Below are 18,941 nucleotides of genomic sequence, written 5' to 3'. Positions count from 1 at the left end.
ATCTACCTTTGGGTTATCATGAAACAAAATATTACATTCATAATTTTATATATGTATTGTTCTGACCTACACCAATTGGAATATGCAATTGCAGGAGCTGGCTATTATTTCACATGAGGCTTCAAGTTTGCCGGAGGTACACGAACGTGTATTGTTTCTTGGTTCTAAATATATTCAGGTACCCTATATGGCTATACCATACTATTATTATTTATTACCTGTTCTTTCTAATTATTATTTCTTTTATGTAAAAGACTCATCATGTATGTAGGTTAATCTGATGTCTGCATGCACATTGCACAAATTTTTTGCCCCTTTACCCAAATAATATAATGCACAGATTCAAAAGAATTTCATGTTGATTGTCAACTAGAGATGGGGTTAGTCAAGGAGAAGTGATGCGCATTGTAATAGAAAGGGGGGGGGGGGAGAAAAAGGAATACGTGATAATATAACTGATGCACACATACTTCGAACTGTATATGTGGGTGGAATAGGTGGAGAAAGAAAGGTGATTTACATCCCTAAAAAAGTGATTTATAATGGTAAAAGAAGTCGGACAATGTTGCTTGATGTGCATGCGGATCTTAATTAAAAGTAGTATGCATGTAATCAGTTTTGAATCACTATAGAATACATATGCGCCCGTCGCAACGCACGGGCAGTTTCAGAAAAAGAACTTACTATATATTATTTCCTCTCTTATCAAGTGTAAAATTAACAAACCTACAGTGACAAAAAACTTAACACCAAGGTGCTTTGCAATCTGTACAGCGAATGTACTGATTCCACTTGATCCACCATGCATCTGCATACATTGAAGATACCCAATCATCAGGAATAAATACAGCCACATTTCACCTCATTTTGCATATGAGTAACTATGGTAACGTAGTTCGCACTCCATTTGAGTAAGCATAATTTCCTTCTCTATTTCTCAGTTAGTCGAGGCATGTTTTTGTAGCAAAAGATATCTGGCATTCCAACTTAGGTGCTCAGTGTAAGGGATTTACAGCGAGTCCCAGTCCAAGGAAGAAGCAAGTGCAGTGAATTGCTAGTCGTTTGCAATCATCACATGGAGAAAAAATTAGCAAAGAGAGATTTTTCTTACAAGGAAGGATTCACCGGGGGAGTGGTGACTGGCATGAATGAAGGAAATATACCCTAGAGGCAATAATAAATTTATTATTTATTTCCTTATATCATGATAAATGTTTATTATTCATGCTAGAATTGTATTAACCGGAAACTTAGTACATGTGTGAATACATAGACAAACAAATTGTCACTAGTATGCCTCTACTTGACTAGCTCATTGAATCAAAGATGGTTAAGTTTCCTAGCCATAGACATGAGTTGTCATTTGATTAATGGGATCACATCATTAGAGAATGATGTGATTGACTTGACCCATTCCGTTAGCTTAGCATGATGATTGTTTAGTTTGTTACTACTGCTTTCTTCATGACTTATACATGTTCCTCTGACTTGAGATTATGCAACTTCCAAATACCGGAGGAACACTTTGTGTACTATCAAACGTCACAACATAACTGGGTGATTATAAAGGTGCTCTACAGGTGTCCCCGATGGTACTTGTTGTGTTGGCATAGATCGAGATTAGGATTTGTCACTCTGATTGTCGGAGAGGTATCTCTGGGCCCTCTCGGTAATGCACATCACTATAAGCCTTGCAAGCAATGTGACTAATGAGTTAGTTCTGGGATGATGCATTACAAAACGAGTAAATAGACTTGCCGGTAACTAGATTGAACTAGGTATTGAGATACCGACGATCGAATCTCGGGCAAGTAACATACTGATGACAAAGGAAACAACGTATGTTGTTATACGGTTTGACCGATAAAGATCTTCGTAGAATATGTAGGAACCAATATGAGAATCCAGGTTCTGCTATTGGTTATTGACCGGAGATGAGTGTCGGTCATGTCTACATAGTTCTTGAACCCGTAGGGTCCGCACGCTTAACGTTCGGTGACGATCGATATTATGAGTTTATATGTTTTGATGTGCCGAAGATTGTTAGGAGTCCCGGATGAGATTAGGGACATGACGAGGAGTTTCAAAATGTTCAAGACGTAAAGATCGATATATTGGAAGGCTATATTCGGACATCGGAAAGGTTCTGAGTGGTTCGGGTATTTATCGGAGTATCGGAGAGTTACGGGAATTCGCCAGGGAGTATATGGGCCTTATTGGGACTTAGTGGAATAGAGGAGAGGGAAGGGAAAAGAGGGAGGCACGCCCCCAAGCCCAATCCGAATTGGGAAGGGGGTCGGCCCCCCTTTCCTCCCTCTCTCCTCCTTCCTTCCTCTCCTACTCCTACTTGGAAAGGGGGAATCCTACTCCCGGAGGGAGTAGGACTCCCCTAGGGCGCGCCATAGAGAGGACCGGCCCTCCCCCTCCCCCACTCCTTTATATACGGGGGAGGGGGCACCCCATAGACACACAAGTTGATCATTGCTCTTTTAGCCGTGTGCAGTGCCCCCTCCACCAAAATCCACCTCGGTCATATCGTAGCAGTGCTTAAACGAAGCCCTGCATCGGTAGCTTCATCAACACTGTCATCACGCCGTCATGCTGACGGAACTCTCCCTCGAAGCTCTACTGGATCGTGAGTTCGTGGGACGTCACCGAGCTGAACGTGTGCACCTCACGGAGGTGCCGTACGTTCGGTACTTGGATTGGTCGATCGTGAAGGCGTATGACTACATCAGCCGCATTGTCATAACGCTTCCGCTTACGGTCTACGAGGGTACGTGTACGACACTCTCACCTCTCGTTGCTATGCATCACCATGATCTTGCGTGTGCGTAGGAATTTTTTTGAAATTACTACGTTCCCCAACAGTGGCATCCGAGCCAGGTTTATGCATAGATGTTATATGCACGAGTAGAACACAAAGGAGTTGTGGGCGTGGGTATATATATACACATTTCTTGCCTTCACTAGTTGTTTCTTGATTCGGTAGTATTTTTGGATGAAGCGGCTCAGACCGACATTATGTGTACGCTTACGCGAGACTGGTTCTACCGACGTGCTTCGCACACAGGTGGCTGGTGGGTGTCAGTTTCTCCAACTTTAGTTGAATCGGATTCAATGAACAGGGTTCTTTCTGAAGATCAAAAAGCAATCACTATACCGCATTGTGGTTTTTTATGCGTAGGTAAGATCGGTTCTTGCTCAGCCCGTAGCAGCCAGGTAAAACTTGCAACAACAAAGTAGAGGATGTCTAACTTGTTTTTGCAGGGCATGTTGTGATGTGATATGGTCAAGACATGATGCTAAATTTTATTGTATGAGATGATCATGTTTTGTAACAGAGTTATCGGCAACTTGCAGAAGCCTTATGGTTGTCTCTTTATTGCGTAAGATGCAAGCACCATACAATTGCTTTACTTTATCGCTATGTGATAGCAATAGTTGCAAAAGCAATAGTTGGCGAGACGACCATGTGACAACATGTTGATAGAGATCAAGATTATGGAGATCATGGTGTCATGTCGGTGACGATGGAGATCATGACGGTACTTTGGAGATGGAGATAAAAGGCACAAGATGATGATGGCCATATCATGTCACACATTTTGATTACATGTGATGTTTATCTTTTATGCTTCTTATTTTGATTAGTACAGCGGTAGCATTATAAGATGATCTCTCTGTAACGCCCTCGATGCGGCTATATCTCCCACGTGCCGAAGCACGACTTAGAGGCATAACCGCATTGAAAGCAATGTCGCAAGTGAGGTAATCTTCACACAACACATGTAATACATAAGGGAAAAGGATACATGGTTGGCTTACAATCGCCACTTCACACAATTACATGAATAAAGCATTACATCAACCCGATACAGTCAAGGCCCGACTACGGAGCCAAAATAAAACAAGGCTACCCCAAAATCTACACAGATCCCCGATCGACCCCAACTGGGCTCCACTACTGATCAACTAGAACGAAACAACACAAGGACAAGATCTTCATCGAGCTCCTCCTTGAGCTTGGTTGCGTCACCTGCTCGGGAACATCGGCACCTGCAAACTGGTTTTGGAAGTATATGTGAGTCACGGGGACTCAGCAATCTCACACCCTCGCGATCAAGACTATTTAAGCTTATGGGTAAGGTAAAGGTATGAGGTGGAGCTGCAGCAAGCGACTAGCATATATGGTGGCTAACATACACAAATGAGAGCGAGAAGAGAAAGCAAAAGCATGGTCGAACAACTATGATCAAGAAGTGATCCTAGAACAACCTACGTAAGGCATAACTCCAACACCGTGTTCACTTCCCGGACTCCACGGGAAAGAGACCATCACGGTTACACACGCGGTTGATGTATTTTAATTAAGGTCAACTTCAGGTTTTCTACAACCGGACATTAACAAATTCCCATCTGCTCATAACCGCAGGCACGGCTTTCGAAAGTTCAAATCCCTGCAGGGGTGTCCCAACTTAGCCCATGACAAGCTCTCATGGTCAACGAAGGATATTCCTTCTAGCGGGAAGACCCGATCAGACTCGGAATCCCGGTTACAAGACATTTCGACAAGGTAAAACTAAACCAGCAACACCGCCTAAATGTGCCGACAAATCCCGATAGGAGCTACACATATCTCTTTCTCAGGGCACACTCAGATTGTCCAAGGTACAGGTAGGCCAGCCCAGAGTTGCCCCTGATGGCCACCAACACTCAGAAGAGCACTGGCCCGGGGGGGTTAAAATAATGATGACCCTTGGGCGCGCGACCCCCAAGGGAAAAGAAAAGGCTAGGTGGCGAATGGTAAAACCAATGTTGGGCATTGCTGGAAGAGTTTTATTCAAGGCGAACTGTCAAGGGGGTCCCATTATTACCCAACCGCATAAGGAACGCAAAATCCGGGAACATAACATCGATATGACAGAAAACTAGGGCGGCAAGAGTGGAACAAAACACTAGGCATAAGGCCGAGCCTTCCACCCTTTACCAAGTATATAGATGCATTAATTAAATAAGAGATATTCTGATATCCCAACAAGTAAACATGTTCCAACAGGGAACAACATCTCCATGTTCCAACAAGGAACAAACTTCAATCTTCACCTGCAACTAACAACGCTATAAGAGGGGCTGAGCAAAGCGGTAACATAGCCAAACAACGGTTTGCTAGGACAAGGTGGGTTAGAGGCTTGGCTTAACAATATGGGAGGCATGATAAGCAAGTGGTAGGTATCGCAACATAGGCATAGCAAAAGAACGAGCAACTAGCAAGCAAAGATAGAAGTGATTTCGAGGGTATGGTCATCTTGCCTGAAATCCCGCAAGGAAGAAGAACGAGTCCATGAAGAAGACAAACGGACGTAGATGAACGAATACTCACAACACGACGGTACTGGAACCAACCCAAAGAAGCAAACACCGGAAAGAAGCACACAACATAGTAAAGAAACCACACATGAACATGGTATGATATGCGAGATGCGGTATGCGATGCATATGCATGATTTGACAAGGGATGAATGAACCTGGCCTCAACTTGGAAATCCAAGTGTGCGACTGGAAAGGTGAGGTGATTTCGGTTGAAATCGATATAAAGAACGCCGGAATCGGATGCACGGTTTGGAAATGGCAAGCAATTCAAATATGGCACCGGTCTGCGATAAACAGCAAGTACCATCTAAATGCAACAAGATAATTATTCTACAGCACCCAAACATGGCAACAAAAGACATAGCAGGGATCCACTCATAATGCTTGACAAAAGATGAACACTGAGCTACGGCCAATTCATCCACTAACAGGTTCAAACAAGCATGGCAAAAGCGCAAACGATAACAGGTTTCAGACTTTGTGAAATTAACACTAGCCTGGAATTTCAGATCAGGTAGCACACTTTGGAGCATGAAAACTAGATGCTGCAGGAATTTAACATGGCAAAGTAAAGCATGGCATTGAGTTACTCAAAGTGCTTAACAAAAGTCCCTTAGTGACCTTGAGCCAAAAGGGATCAGAAAATACAATTGCAAGCATGTGAACATGGCAAAAACATAATCAGATTACAGACTTAGTGAAAAACTGGAGCATGCAAATCAGATATCACGTAGGCATGTTTACGAGCTCGATGCACTCACTACAGAGCATGACATGACAATCTAAGCATACACTCATCAAGAATACACATTATACAAGCTAGACATGGCAAGAACAACAACATAGCATGCACAGATCAACTACAACATCCTTGGCAAAATCGCTAACAAGTAGACAATCTGCCCAGATTCACGAAATAGCAAAAGTAGAGCTTGATTGACTCAAACTAGAGTGCTCCATAATTGCAAACAAAGACATGGATGGATAGAGCACTACAAGATTAACAAATCACCCTTACTGATCATCCTCAAAAGAGGCACGGATCACTAGGAAACAACATGAACATATGGCATAATGATCAAAACAGTCCAAGGACTTAGTGGAATTGCTAAGTCCCTGAAATCAGCATTAGCGAATGCACCACTTTGCAAGCTTGTGCTAGTCACCACACACATCACCAAAATACATGGATATCACCTCTGGAAAGATCGCAAAGCATATAACAAAACACATGTAGAGCTTAGGAGCATATCATGCACACATTAAACATGGCAAAAATGACAAATAGCTATTTGGAGCAGCAGATCTGACAATTAAATCAAATAGCACTCTTCCAACAGCATTTCGGGCATCAAGATGAACTCAAATGAAAATGATGCAATGAGATGAAATGATGTACTCTCTGAGGCGAACATTTTGGTATGCTACACACGCAAAACGGAGCTACGGACGCAAAGTTACGACACGATGAACATGGGCACATGAAACTATAAATCTCGGGGACTTGGTAGAAATTATTCCTCCAGAAAAGTCAACGGGCGGACGAGGTGGTGCGGGACGGAGGGATCCGGATCTGGACGGGGCCGTTTGGTTCATCTCCCGGTGGATCTCAGCCACCGGGGCAGATCTGGCCAGGACGGGGTCCGGCGAGGCAACTCCGGCGAGAGGCGGCTCGCCGGCGCGACGAGGCAGGGCGCCGGACGGCGGACAATGGCGGTGGTGGGAGGCGCGGCGCGCCGGCAAGTGAGCAGCGGAGGAGCGGGGCGGCGCGGCATCTCGCGGGCGGGGCGGAGCAAAACACGGCGGCAGAGACGGCGGCGCCGGCCGGTGAGCGAGGCGGCGGAGTAAGTCACCGGCGGGAGGCGGCACAGCGAGGCGCTCGGGAAGAGCTAGGCGGCGGGGCGCGCGGGATCTGGCGGCGGCGGAGATGGGCCCTACGGGCCCGATCCGGGCCGCGCGGGCCGGCGGTGGGGCTGAGGAGAGAGAGGGCGGCGGAGGTGAGGTGTCACGCTGTGATTCGCCGGGGAGGGCGGCGTGGACATGTCCGGTGGTGGAGTTTTGTCCAGGCGCGAGGAGGAAGATGGCTAGGGTTTCATCCGCGAAAATTTCGGAGGGGAACACATATATATAGGTAGAGGGAGCTAGGAGAGTCCAAATGAGGTGCGGTTTTCGGCCACGCGATCGTGATCGAACGCTCTAGATGATGGAGAGGGTTTAGGTGGGTTTTGGGCCACTTTGGAAGGGTGTTGGGCTGCAACACACACGAGGCCTTTTCGGTCCCTCGGTTTGTTGGGGAACATTGCAGAAAATTAAAAAAAATTCTACGGTTTCACCAAGATCCATCTATGAGTTCATCTTAGCAACGAGTCTAGGGAGAGAGTTCATCTACATACCACTTGTAGATCGCGTGTGGAAGCTTGAAAGGTGATGATGTAGTCGTACTCGACGTGATCCAAATCACCGATGACCAGCGCCAAACGGACGGCACCTCCGCGTTCAACACACGTACGGAACAGCCACGTCTCCTCCTTCTTGATCCAGCAAGGAAGGGAGGAGAGGTTGAGGGAGATGGCACCAGCAGCAGCACGACGGCGTGGTGTTGATGGAGCTGCAGTACTCCGGCAGAGCTTCGCTAAGCACTATGGAGGTGGAGGAGGTGTTGGGGAGGGAGAAGGAGGCAACCAAAGGCCAGGGGGTTCAGGTATGAAGTCCCTCCTCTCCCCCACTATATATAGGGGTGCCAAGGGGGGGTGGCCGGCCCTAGGAGATCCAATCTCCTAGGGGGTGCGGCGGCCAAGGGGGTTTTCCCTCCCCCCAAGGCACCTAGGAGGTGCCTTACCCTCCTAGGACTCTTGCCCCCTTAAACCCTAGGCGCATGGGCCTATGTGGGGCTGGTGCCCTTGGCCCATTAGGCCAAGGCGCACCCCCTTACAGCCCATGTGGCCCCCCGGGACAGGTGGACCCACCCGGTGGACCCCCGGGACCCTTCCGGTGGTCCCGGTACAATACCGATAACCCCGAAACTTGTCCCGATGCCCGAAACAGGACTTCCCATATATAAATCTTTACCTCCGGACCATTCCGGAACTCCTCGTGACGTCCGGGATCTCATCCGGGACTCCGAACAACATTCGGGTTACTGCATATACATATCCCTATAACCCTAGCGTAACTGAACCTTAAGTGTGTAGACCCTACGGGTTCGGGAGACATGCAGACATGACCGAGACTCTCTCAGTCAATAACCATCAGCGGGATCTGGATACCCATGATGGCTCCCACATGCTCCTCGATGTTGTCATCGGATGAACCACTATGTCGAGGATTCGATCAAACCCTGTATGCAATTCCCTTTGTCAATCGGTACGTTACTTGCCCGAGACTCGATCGTCGGTATCCCAATACCTTGTTCAGTCTCGTTACCGGCAAGTCACTTTACTCGTACCGTAATGCATGATCCCGTGTCCAACACCTTGGTCACATTGAGCTCAATATGATGATGCATTACTGAGTGGGCCCAGAGATACCTCTCCGTCATACGGAGTGACAAATCCCAGTCTCGATCCGTGTCAACCCAACAGCTACTTTCGGAGATACCTGTAATGCACCTTTATAGTCACCCAGTTACGTTGTGACGTTTGGTACACCCAAGGCACTCTTACGGTATCCGGGAGTTACACGATCTCATGGTCGAAGGAAGAGATACTTGACACTTGCAAAGCTCTAGCAAAACGAACTACACGATCTTTTATGCTATGCTTAGGATTGGGTCTTGTCCATCACATCATTCTCCTAATGATGTGATCCCGTTATCAACGACATCCAATGTCCATAGTCAGGAAACCATGACTATCTGTTGATCACAACGAGCTGGTCAACTAGAGGCTTACCAGGGACATTGTGTGGTCTAAGTATTCACACGTGTATTACGATTTCCGGATAATACAGTTATAGCATGAATAAAAGACAATTATCATGAACAATGAAATATAATAATACTTTTATTATTGCCTCTAAGGCATATTTCTAACAGTCTCCCACTTGCACTAGAGTCACTAATCTAGTTACATTGTGATGAATCGAACACCCATAGAGTTCTGGTGTTGATCATGTTTTGCACGCGAGAGAGGTTTAGTCAGCGGATCTGCGACATTCAGATCCGTGTGCACTTTGCAAATCTCTATGTCTCCATCTTGAACATTTTCACGGATGGAGTTGAAACGACGCTTGATGTGCCTAGTCTTCTTGTGAAACCTGGGCTCCTTTGCGAGGGCAATAGCTCCAGTGTTGTCACAGAAGAGTTTGATCGGCCCCGACGCATTGGGTATGACTCCTAGGTCGGTGATGAACTCCTTCACCCAAATCGCTTCATGTGCTGCCTCCGAGGCTGCCATGTACTCCGCTTCACACGTAGATCCCGCCACGACGCTCTGCTTGCAGCTGCACCAGCTTACTGCTCCACCATTCAACATATACACGTATCCGGTTTGTGACTTAGAGTCATCCAGATCTGAGTCGAAGCTAGCGTCGACGTAACCCTTTACGACGAGCTCTTCGTCTCCTCCATAAACGAGAAACATGTCCTTTGTCCTTTTCAGGTACTTCAGGATATTCTTGACCGCTGTCCAGTGTTCCTTGCCGGGATTACTTTGGTATCTTGCTACCAAACTTACGGCAAGGTTTACATCGGGTCTGGTACACAGCATGGCATACATAATAGATCCTATGGCTGAAGCATAGGGGATGACACTCATCTCTTCTTTATCTTTTGCCGTGGTCGGTGACTGAGCTGAGCTCAGTCTCATACCTTGTAACATAGGCAAGAACCCCTTCTTGGACTGATCCATTCTGAATCTCTTCAAAATCTTATCAAGGTATGTGCTTTGTGAAAGACCTATGAGGCGTCTCGATCTATCTCTATAGATCTTGATGCCTAATATATAAGCAGCTTCTCCAAGGTCCTTCATTGAAAAACACTTATTCAAGTAGGCCTTAATGCTGTCCAGAAATTCTATATTATTTCCCATCAAGAGTATGTCATCTACATATAATATGAGAAATGCTACAGAGCTCCCACTCACTTTCTTGTAAACGCAGGCTTCTCCATAAGTCTGCATAAACCCAAACGCTTTGATCATCTCATCAAAGCGAATGTTCCAACTCCGAGATGCTTGCACCAGTCCATAAATGGATCGCTGGAGCTTGCATACTTTGTTAGTGTTCTGAGGATCGACAAAACCTTCCGGCTGCATCATATACAGTTCTTCCTTAAGATGCCCGTTAAGGAATGCTGTTTTGACGTCCATCTGCCATATCTCATAATCATAGTATGCGGCAATTGCTAACATGATTCGGACGGACTTTAGCTTCGCTACGGGAGAGAATGTCTCATCGTAGTCAATCCCTTGAACCTGTCGATAACCCTTAGCGACAAGTCGAGCTTTATAGATGGTAATATTACCATCCGCGTCCGTCTTCTTCTTAAAGATCCATTTGCTTTCTATCGCTCGCCGATCATCGGGCAAGTCTGTCAAAGTCCATACTCTGTTTTCATACATGGATTCTATCTCGGATTTCATGGCTTCAAGCCATTTGTTGGAATCCGGGCCCGCCATTGCTTCTTCATAGTTCGAAGGTTCATTGTTGTCTAACAACATGATTTCCAGGACAGGGTTGCCGTACCACTCTGGTGCGGAACGTGTCCTTGTGGACCTACGAAGTTCAGCAGTAACTTGATCCGAAGTACCTTGATCATTATCATGGTTTTCCTCTTCAGTTGGTGTGGGCATCACAGGAACGGTTTCCTGCGCTGCGCCACTATCCCGCTCAAGAGGTAGTACTTCATCGAGTTCTACTTTCCTCCCACTTACTTCTTTCGAGAGAAACTCTTTTTCCAGAAAGCATCCGTTCTTGGCAACAAAGATCTTGCCTTCGGATCTTAAGTAGAAGGTATACCCTACAGTTTCCTTAGGGTATCCTATGAATACGCATTTTTCCGACTTGGGTTCGAGCTTTTCAGGTTGAAGTTTCTTGACATAAGCTTCGCATCCCCAAACTTTTAGAAACGACAGCTTAGGTTTCTTTCCAAACCATAATTCATACGGTGTCGTCTCAACGGATTTAGACGGTGCCCTATTTAAAGTGAATGTAGCTGTCTCTAGAGCGTATCCCCAAAATGATAGCGGTAAATCGGTAAGAGACATCATAGACCGTACCATATCCAATAGAGTGCGATTACAACGTTCGGACACACCGTTTCGCTGAGGTGTTCCAGGCGGCGTGAGCTGTGAAACGATTCCACATTTCTTTAAGTGTGTACCAAATTCGTGACTTAAGTATTCTCCTCCACGATCTGATCGTAAGAATTTTATCTTTCGGTCACGTTGATTCTCCACCTCATTCTGAAATTCCTTGAACTTTTCAAAGGTCTCAGACTTGTGTTTCATTAAGTAGACATACCCATATCTACTTAAGTCATCTGTGAGAGTGAGAACATAACGATATCCTCCGCGAGCCTCAACGCTCATTGGACCGCACACATCGGTATGTATGATTTCCAACAAGTTGGTTGCTCGCTCCATTGTTCCGGAGAACGGAGTCTTGGTCATTTTACCTAAGAGGCATGGTTCGCACGTGTCAAACGATTCATAATCAAGAGACTCTAAAAGTCCATCGGCATGGAGCTTCTTCATGCGCTTGACACCAATGTGACCAAGGCGGCAGTGCCACAAGTATGTGGGACTATCGTTATCAACTTTAAATCTTTTGGCATCTACACTATGAACATGTGTAATATTACGCTCAAGATTCATTAAGAATAAACCATTGACCATCGGAGCATGACCATAAAACATATCTCTCATATAAATCGAACAACCATTATTCTCAGACTTAAATGAGTAGCCATCTCGTATTAAACGAGATCCAGATACAATGTTCATGCTCAAACTTGGCACTAAATAACAATTATTAAGGTTCAAAACTAATCCCGTAGGTAAATGTAGAGGCAGCGTGCCGACGGCGATCACATCGACTCTGGAACCATTCCCGACGCGCATCGTCACCTCGTCCTTCGCCAGTCTCCGTTTATTCCGCAGCTCCTGCTGTGAGTTACAAATATGAGCAACGGCACCGGTATCAAATACCCAGGAGTTACTACGAGTACTGGTAAGGTACACATCAATCACATGTATATCAAATATACCTTTGGTGTTGCCGGCCTTCTTATCCGCTAAGTATTTGGGGCAGTTCCGCTTCCAGTGACCCTTCCCCTTGCAATAAAAGCACTCAGTCTCAGGCTTGGGTCCATTCTTTGACTTCTTCCCGGTAACTGGCTTACCAGGCGCGGCAACATCTTTGCCGTCCTTCTTGAAGTTCTTCTTACCCTTGCCCTTCTTGAACTTAGTGGTCTTATTAACCATCAACACTTGATGTTCTTTCTTGATTTCAGCCTCTGCTGACTTCAGCATCGAGAACACTTCAGGAATGGTCTTTTCCATTCCCTGCATGTTGTAGTTCATCACAAAGCTCTTGTAGCTTGGTGGGAGCGACTGGAGGATTCTGTCAATAACCGCCTCATCTGGGAGGTTAATGTTCAGCTGGGTCATACGGTTGTGCAACCCAGACATCTTCAGGATGTGCTCACTGACAGAACTGTTCTCCTCCATCTTACAACTGTAGAACTTGTCGGAGACATCATATCTCTCGACCCGGGCATGAGCTTGAAAAACTAGTTTCAGCTCTTCGAACATTTCATATGCTCCGTGATGCTCAAAACGCTTTTGGAGCCCCGGTTCTAAGCTGTAAAGCATGCCGCACTGAACGAGGGAGTAATCATCAGCGCGAGACTGCCAAGCATTCATAATGTCTTGGTTCTCTGGGACGGGAGCGTCACCTAGCGGTCCTTCTAGGACATATTGTTTCCTGGCAGCTATGAGGATGATCCTCAGGTTCCGGACCCAGTCCGTATAGTCGCTGCCATCATCTTTCAGCTTGGTTTTCTCTAGGAACGCGTTGAAGTTCATGTTGACATTAGCGTTGGCCATTGATCTACAAGACATATTTGCAAAGGTTTTAGACTAAGTTCATGATAATAAAGTTCTAATCAAATTATGAACTCCCACTTAGATTAGACATCCCTTTAGTCATCTAAGTGTTACACGATCCGAGTCGACTAGTCCGTGTCCGATCATCACGTGAGACGGACTAGTCATCGTCGGTGAACATTTTCATGTTGATCGTATCTTCCATACGACTCGTGTTCGACCTTTCGGTCTCCGTGTTCCGAGGCCATGTCTGCACATGCTAGGCTCGTCAAGTTAACCCTAAGTGTTTTCGCTGTGTAAAACTGTCTCACACCCGTTGTATGTGAACGTAAGAATCCATCACACCCGATCATCACGTGGTGCTTAGAAACGACGAACTGTAGCAACGGTGCACAGTTAGGGGAGAACACTTCTTGAAATTTTATAAGGGATCATCTTATTTACTACCGTCGTCCTAAGTAAACACGATACATAATACATAATAAACATCACATGCAATTATATAGTTGTGACATGATATGGCCAATATCATATAGCTCCATTGATCTTCATCTTCGGGGCTCCATGATCATCTTGTCACCGGCTTGACACCATGATCTCCATCATCATGATCTCCATCATCGTGTCTTCATGAAGTTGTCACGCCAACGACTACTTCTACTTCTATGACTAACGTTTAGCAATAAAGTAAAGTAGTTTACATGGCGTTATTCAATGACACGCAGGTCATACAAAAAATAATGACAACTCCTATGGCTCCTGCCGGTTGTCATACTCATCGACATGCAAGTCGTGAATCCTATTACAAAGAACATGATCTCATACATCACAATTCATCATTCATCACAACTTCTGGCCATATCACATCACATGATCAATCGCTGCAAAAACAAGTTAGACGTCCTCTAATTGTTGTTGCATCTTTTACGTGGCTGCAATTGGGTTCTAGCAAGAACGTTTTCTTACCTACGAATCACCACAACGTGATTTTGTCAACTTCTATTTACCCTTCATAAGGGCCTTGTTCATCGATTCCGCTCCAACTAAGGTGGGAGAGACAGACACCCGCCAGCCACCTTATGCAACTTGTGCATGTCAGTCGGTGGAACCGGTCTCACGTAAGTGTACGTGTAAGGTTGGTCCGGGCCGCTTCATCCCACAATACCATTGAGCAAGATAAGACTAGTAGAGGCAAGTAAGATGACAAAATCCACGCCCACAACATAGTTGTGTTCTACTCGTGCAAAGAGAACTACGCATAGACCTAGCTCACGATGCCACTGTTGGGGAACGTTGCAGAAAATTAAAATTTTTTCTACGGTTTCACCAAGATCCGTCTATGAGTTCATCTTAGCAACGAGTCTAGGGAGAGAGTTTGCATCTACATACCACTTGTAGATCGCGTGCGGAAGCTTGCAAGGTGATGATGTAGTCGTACTCGACGTGATCCAAATCACCGATGACCAGCGCCAAACGGACGGCACCTCCGCGTTCAACACACGTACGGAACAGCCACGTCTCCTCCTTCTTGATCCAGCAAGGAAGGGAGGAGAGGTTGAGGGAGATGGCACCAGCAGCAGCACGACGGCGTGGTGTTGATGGAGCTGCAGTACTCCGGCAGAGCTTCGCTAAGCACTATGGAGGTGGAGGAGGTGTTGGGGAGGGAGAAGGAGGCAACCAAAGGCCAGGGGGTTCAGGTATGAAGTCCCTCCTCTCCCCCACTATATATAGGGGTGCCAAGGGGGGGTGGCCGGCATTAGGAGATCCAATCTCCTAGGGGGTGCGGCGGCCAAGGGGGTTTTCCCTCCCCCCAAGGCACCTAGGAGGTGCCTTACCCTCCTAGGACTCTTGCCCCCTTAAACCCTAGGCGCATGGGCCTATGTGGGGCTGGTGCCCTTGGCCCATTAGGCCAAGGAGCACCCCCTTACAGCCCATGTGGCCCCCCGGGACAGGTGGACCCACCCGAAGGACCCCCGGGACCCTTCCGGTGGTCCCAGTACAATACCGATAACCCCGAAACTTGTCCCGATGCCCGAAACAGGACTTCCCATATATAAATCTTTACCTACGGACCATTCCGGAACTCCTCGTGACGTCCGGGATCTCATCCGGGACTCCGAACAACATTCGGGTTACTGCATATACATATCCCTATAACCCTAGCGTAACTGAACCTTAAGTGTGTAGACCCTACGGGTTCGGGAGACATGCAGACATGACCGAGACTCTCTCAGTCAATAACCATCAGCGGGATCTGGATACCCATGATGGCTCCCACATGCTCCTCGATGTTGTCATCGGATGAACCACTATGTCGAGGATTCGATCAAACCCTGTATGCAATTCCCTTTGTCAATCGGTACGTTACTTGCCCGAGACTCGATCGTCGGTATCCCAATACCTTGTTCAGTCTCGTTACCGGCAAGTCACTTTACTCGTACCGTAATGCATGATCCCGTGTCCAACACCTTGGTCACATTGAGCTCAATATGATGATGCATTACCGAGTGGGCCCAGAGATACCTCTCCGTCATACGGAGTGACAAATCCCAGTCTCGATCCGTGTCAACCCAACAGCTACTTTCGGAGATACCTGTAATGCACCTTTATAGTCACCCAGTTACGTTGTGACGTTTGGTACACCCAAGGCACTCTTACGGTATCCGGGAGTTACACGATCTCATGGTCGAAGGAAGAGATACTTGACACTTGCAAAGCTCTAGCAAAACGAACTACACGATCTTTTATGCTATGCTTAGGATTGGGTCTTGTCCATCACATCATTCTCCTAATGATGTGATCCCGTTATCAACGACATCCAATGTCCATAGTCAGGAAACCATGACTATCTGTTGATCACAACGAGCTGGTCAACTAGAGGCTTACCAGGGACATTGTGTGGTCTAAGTATTCACACGTGTATTACGATTTCCGGATAATACAGTTATAGCATGAATAAAAGACAATTATCATGAACAATGAAATATAATAATACTTTTATTATTGCCTCTAGGGCATATTTCCAACACGGTTAACCGTTGGGGTATCAAACGAAGTTCAAATGGTATGAAACTTGACAGGCGGTCTACCGGTAGTAAACCAAGGCCGCATGACAACTCTCGGTCCAATCTGGAAATGATTAACCCCCACACAAGAAAGAAAGGTAGAAAGGACCACCGGAGGAGATAGGAGCGCCGGAATGCAAAACGGACAACGGGAAAAATCTTCGGATGCATGAGACGAACACGTATGCAAATGAAATGCACATGATGACATGATATGCAATGCATGACATGCAAGCAATGATAAGGCAACAACAACGAATAACTGGACGACACCTGGCACATCGGTCTCGGGGCGTTACAACACTCCACCACTACGAGAGGATCTCGTCCCGAGATCTAGAATGGCATCGGAGGGAAAACGGAAGAGAAGAGAAGAGGTAAAACTAAGTTGCTTCTTTGACCAATGAGTGAAACCAAAGAACCTTGAAAAGGTTAAGCCATTTCGAGAAAAGAATACAATGGAGATGAACGAAGTTGAAAACACTATGTTAGAAAAGAGGAACAAGGAAGAACAACTTCGGGCAGCGCTCCGATTGAAAAGAAAAAGGAGTTGAATAAGAACTTGATAAGATGAGAAGATATTTGAATGAAAACACGACACTCCGATTGGAAAAGGAAGGAATTGAACATGATCTTGACAAACCGAGATGAGGAGTGAAAAGAGCAACCTCACTAGACCTCTGGGAGAAAGAATAGAAGTTGGGTCGTCGAAACAAAAGAACGGAGAAGAAAACAACATCTTATACCTTAAATGAGTTTGCAAAAGCGTCTTTTGGAGAAGGTTCGAACAGAGTTGTTGGAAACCAACAACGAAAAGAATAAGCTTGATATGGTCTTATGGAATAGATCTCAAATTATGAGGTGACAACCTGCCACTCACGGGAAGAAGAATTGGATTGGTATGAACAAGGAGATGAAAAGCTTATTTCACCGGGAGGGTAGATGAAGAACTTGGATCATATATGAGCACCATAAGTAGCAACAATCCTTAGGGAAGGCTTTAGGTGAAATATAACCCAAGATAACTCCAATGACGAGATTGATGGATTTATAATATCTCATTCTTGACAACATGTGAATCATGAAAACATGAACTCAAATTATCAAGAATGACATAATTCCACCTCCAATGATACGAAAGAAAGAATTGCACTCCGGATAGCAAGATGAAGAATGCTTGAGCTCCTTAGAAAAGAATCTCGATGTACACTTCAAGAAGGAATATAAATCCTTGATGAACCATCATGTAGAACCTTCATGAAGAACTCCGGTTACAAGAGAATGATCAAACGAAAGGAAGGAGATGTTGAAAACACAAGGTGAAGCCTCATAATGATTCAAATGGATCTCGCGATGAAATAATTGAGAGAACTTGGAACTCCGGGAAAAGAAAGATGAACAAATGGAAACAAGAATTTGACGAGCCTCCGAAAAAGGGAATTTAGATCACTCGATGAAACAAGAATAAGAATTAAATTATGCTTATCCTTCACCAATTAAATTGATGACAAACAATGGATTTGGCACACTACTTATTCTCGTAGAAAGGATTAAGAGAGATATAGCGCAAACTTGAGAAGGTATTGAACGAACCACCGGAAGGGTTGAAACAATGAATAAATTGATATGGTGACCAAGGAAGAGAACTCTTGAACGGACCACCGTAAGAATTGAAAATGATCGAAGTAGGGGTGAATCACCGGTAAGAATTAGCAAATGAACGAAGGTGCTTGAGACAACTAGATACATGAGAACGAAGGTATCATGAACTGATTAGAGATCACTTGAACGATGCACCAGTAAGATTAGAGAATGATAACTGATAGCTGAGGATAAATAAACCTGAATTGATGGACTCCGGATAACAAACTGAGAAGACTCTTGAATTGCTCCAGATATGTGAAAAGAATTCTCATGATAAAAACAATTACGATAGGATGGCAACAAGCTAGAATCACGAATCTTAAAGAGAATGGAGCAAGATTAAAGAGAAACTCTTCTTCGGTCTTCAAAATCCGAGAATGACGACGAGAAACACCACCATGAATAGTTGAGATACTCTGGAAGAATCAAAAGTGAAGAGGTTGAGCCAACAATGAAAAGAATTCGACAGATCTTGGAGAAGACATTTGACTGATGATAACTCATTCTTACGTCAAACTTTGAAAAGAATTTGAGAAGCTCCGGGAAAATTAGAAGAGTCAGGTAAGATCCTGGAAAAGACCTGTGGGTTAGGGCCCACTTAAAAGAAACACCGTTGAACAATAACTTGAAAAGGAGATAGCATCGGTTGAACTAAATGGCTTGCATAAGATAAGACCTCAAAATAGGTTGAACTGATCTTGAATGAAAAGGTGAGCCTTCTGAGATAACTTGAGCACTCCGGGACAATAGAATAACGAGAGGTGAACGATTATGAGGAGCACCGGCATGGAAATACATTTGAAACAAGGAAAGG

General features: G+C 45.5%; 1 protein-coding gene across 1 annotated transcript in view; it reads right to left on the bottom strand.

Annotated features, from left to right (window-relative positions):
• Window positions 1–440: 440 nt before the first annotated feature.
• LOC123083757 (quinone oxidoreductase PIG3-like) overlaps window positions 441–18,941 on the bottom strand; it is a 61,340-nt gene continuing 42,839 nt past the window's right edge. The window contains exons 6-7 of the mRNA XM_044505697.1: window positions 1,112–1,139; window positions 441–808 (exon numbers count right to left, since the gene is read on the bottom strand). Coding sequence (XP_044361632.1) covers window positions 668–808; window positions 1,112–1,139 — 169 coding nt within the window. The 3' untranslated portion in view covers window positions 441–667. The remainder of the gene's footprint in view (window positions 809–1,111; window positions 1,140–18,941) is intronic.

Source organism: Triticum aestivum, chromosome 4A (genome assembly GCF_018294505.1).
Source record: "Triticum aestivum cultivar Chinese Spring chromosome 4A, IWGSC CS RefSeq v2.1, whole genome shotgun sequence".
NCBI lineage: Eukaryota > Viridiplantae > Streptophyta > Magnoliopsida > Poales > Poaceae > Triticum > Triticum aestivum.
The sequence above is the reverse complement of the archived record's forward strand: the minus strand, read 5'-3'. Positions and strand labels throughout refer to the sequence as shown.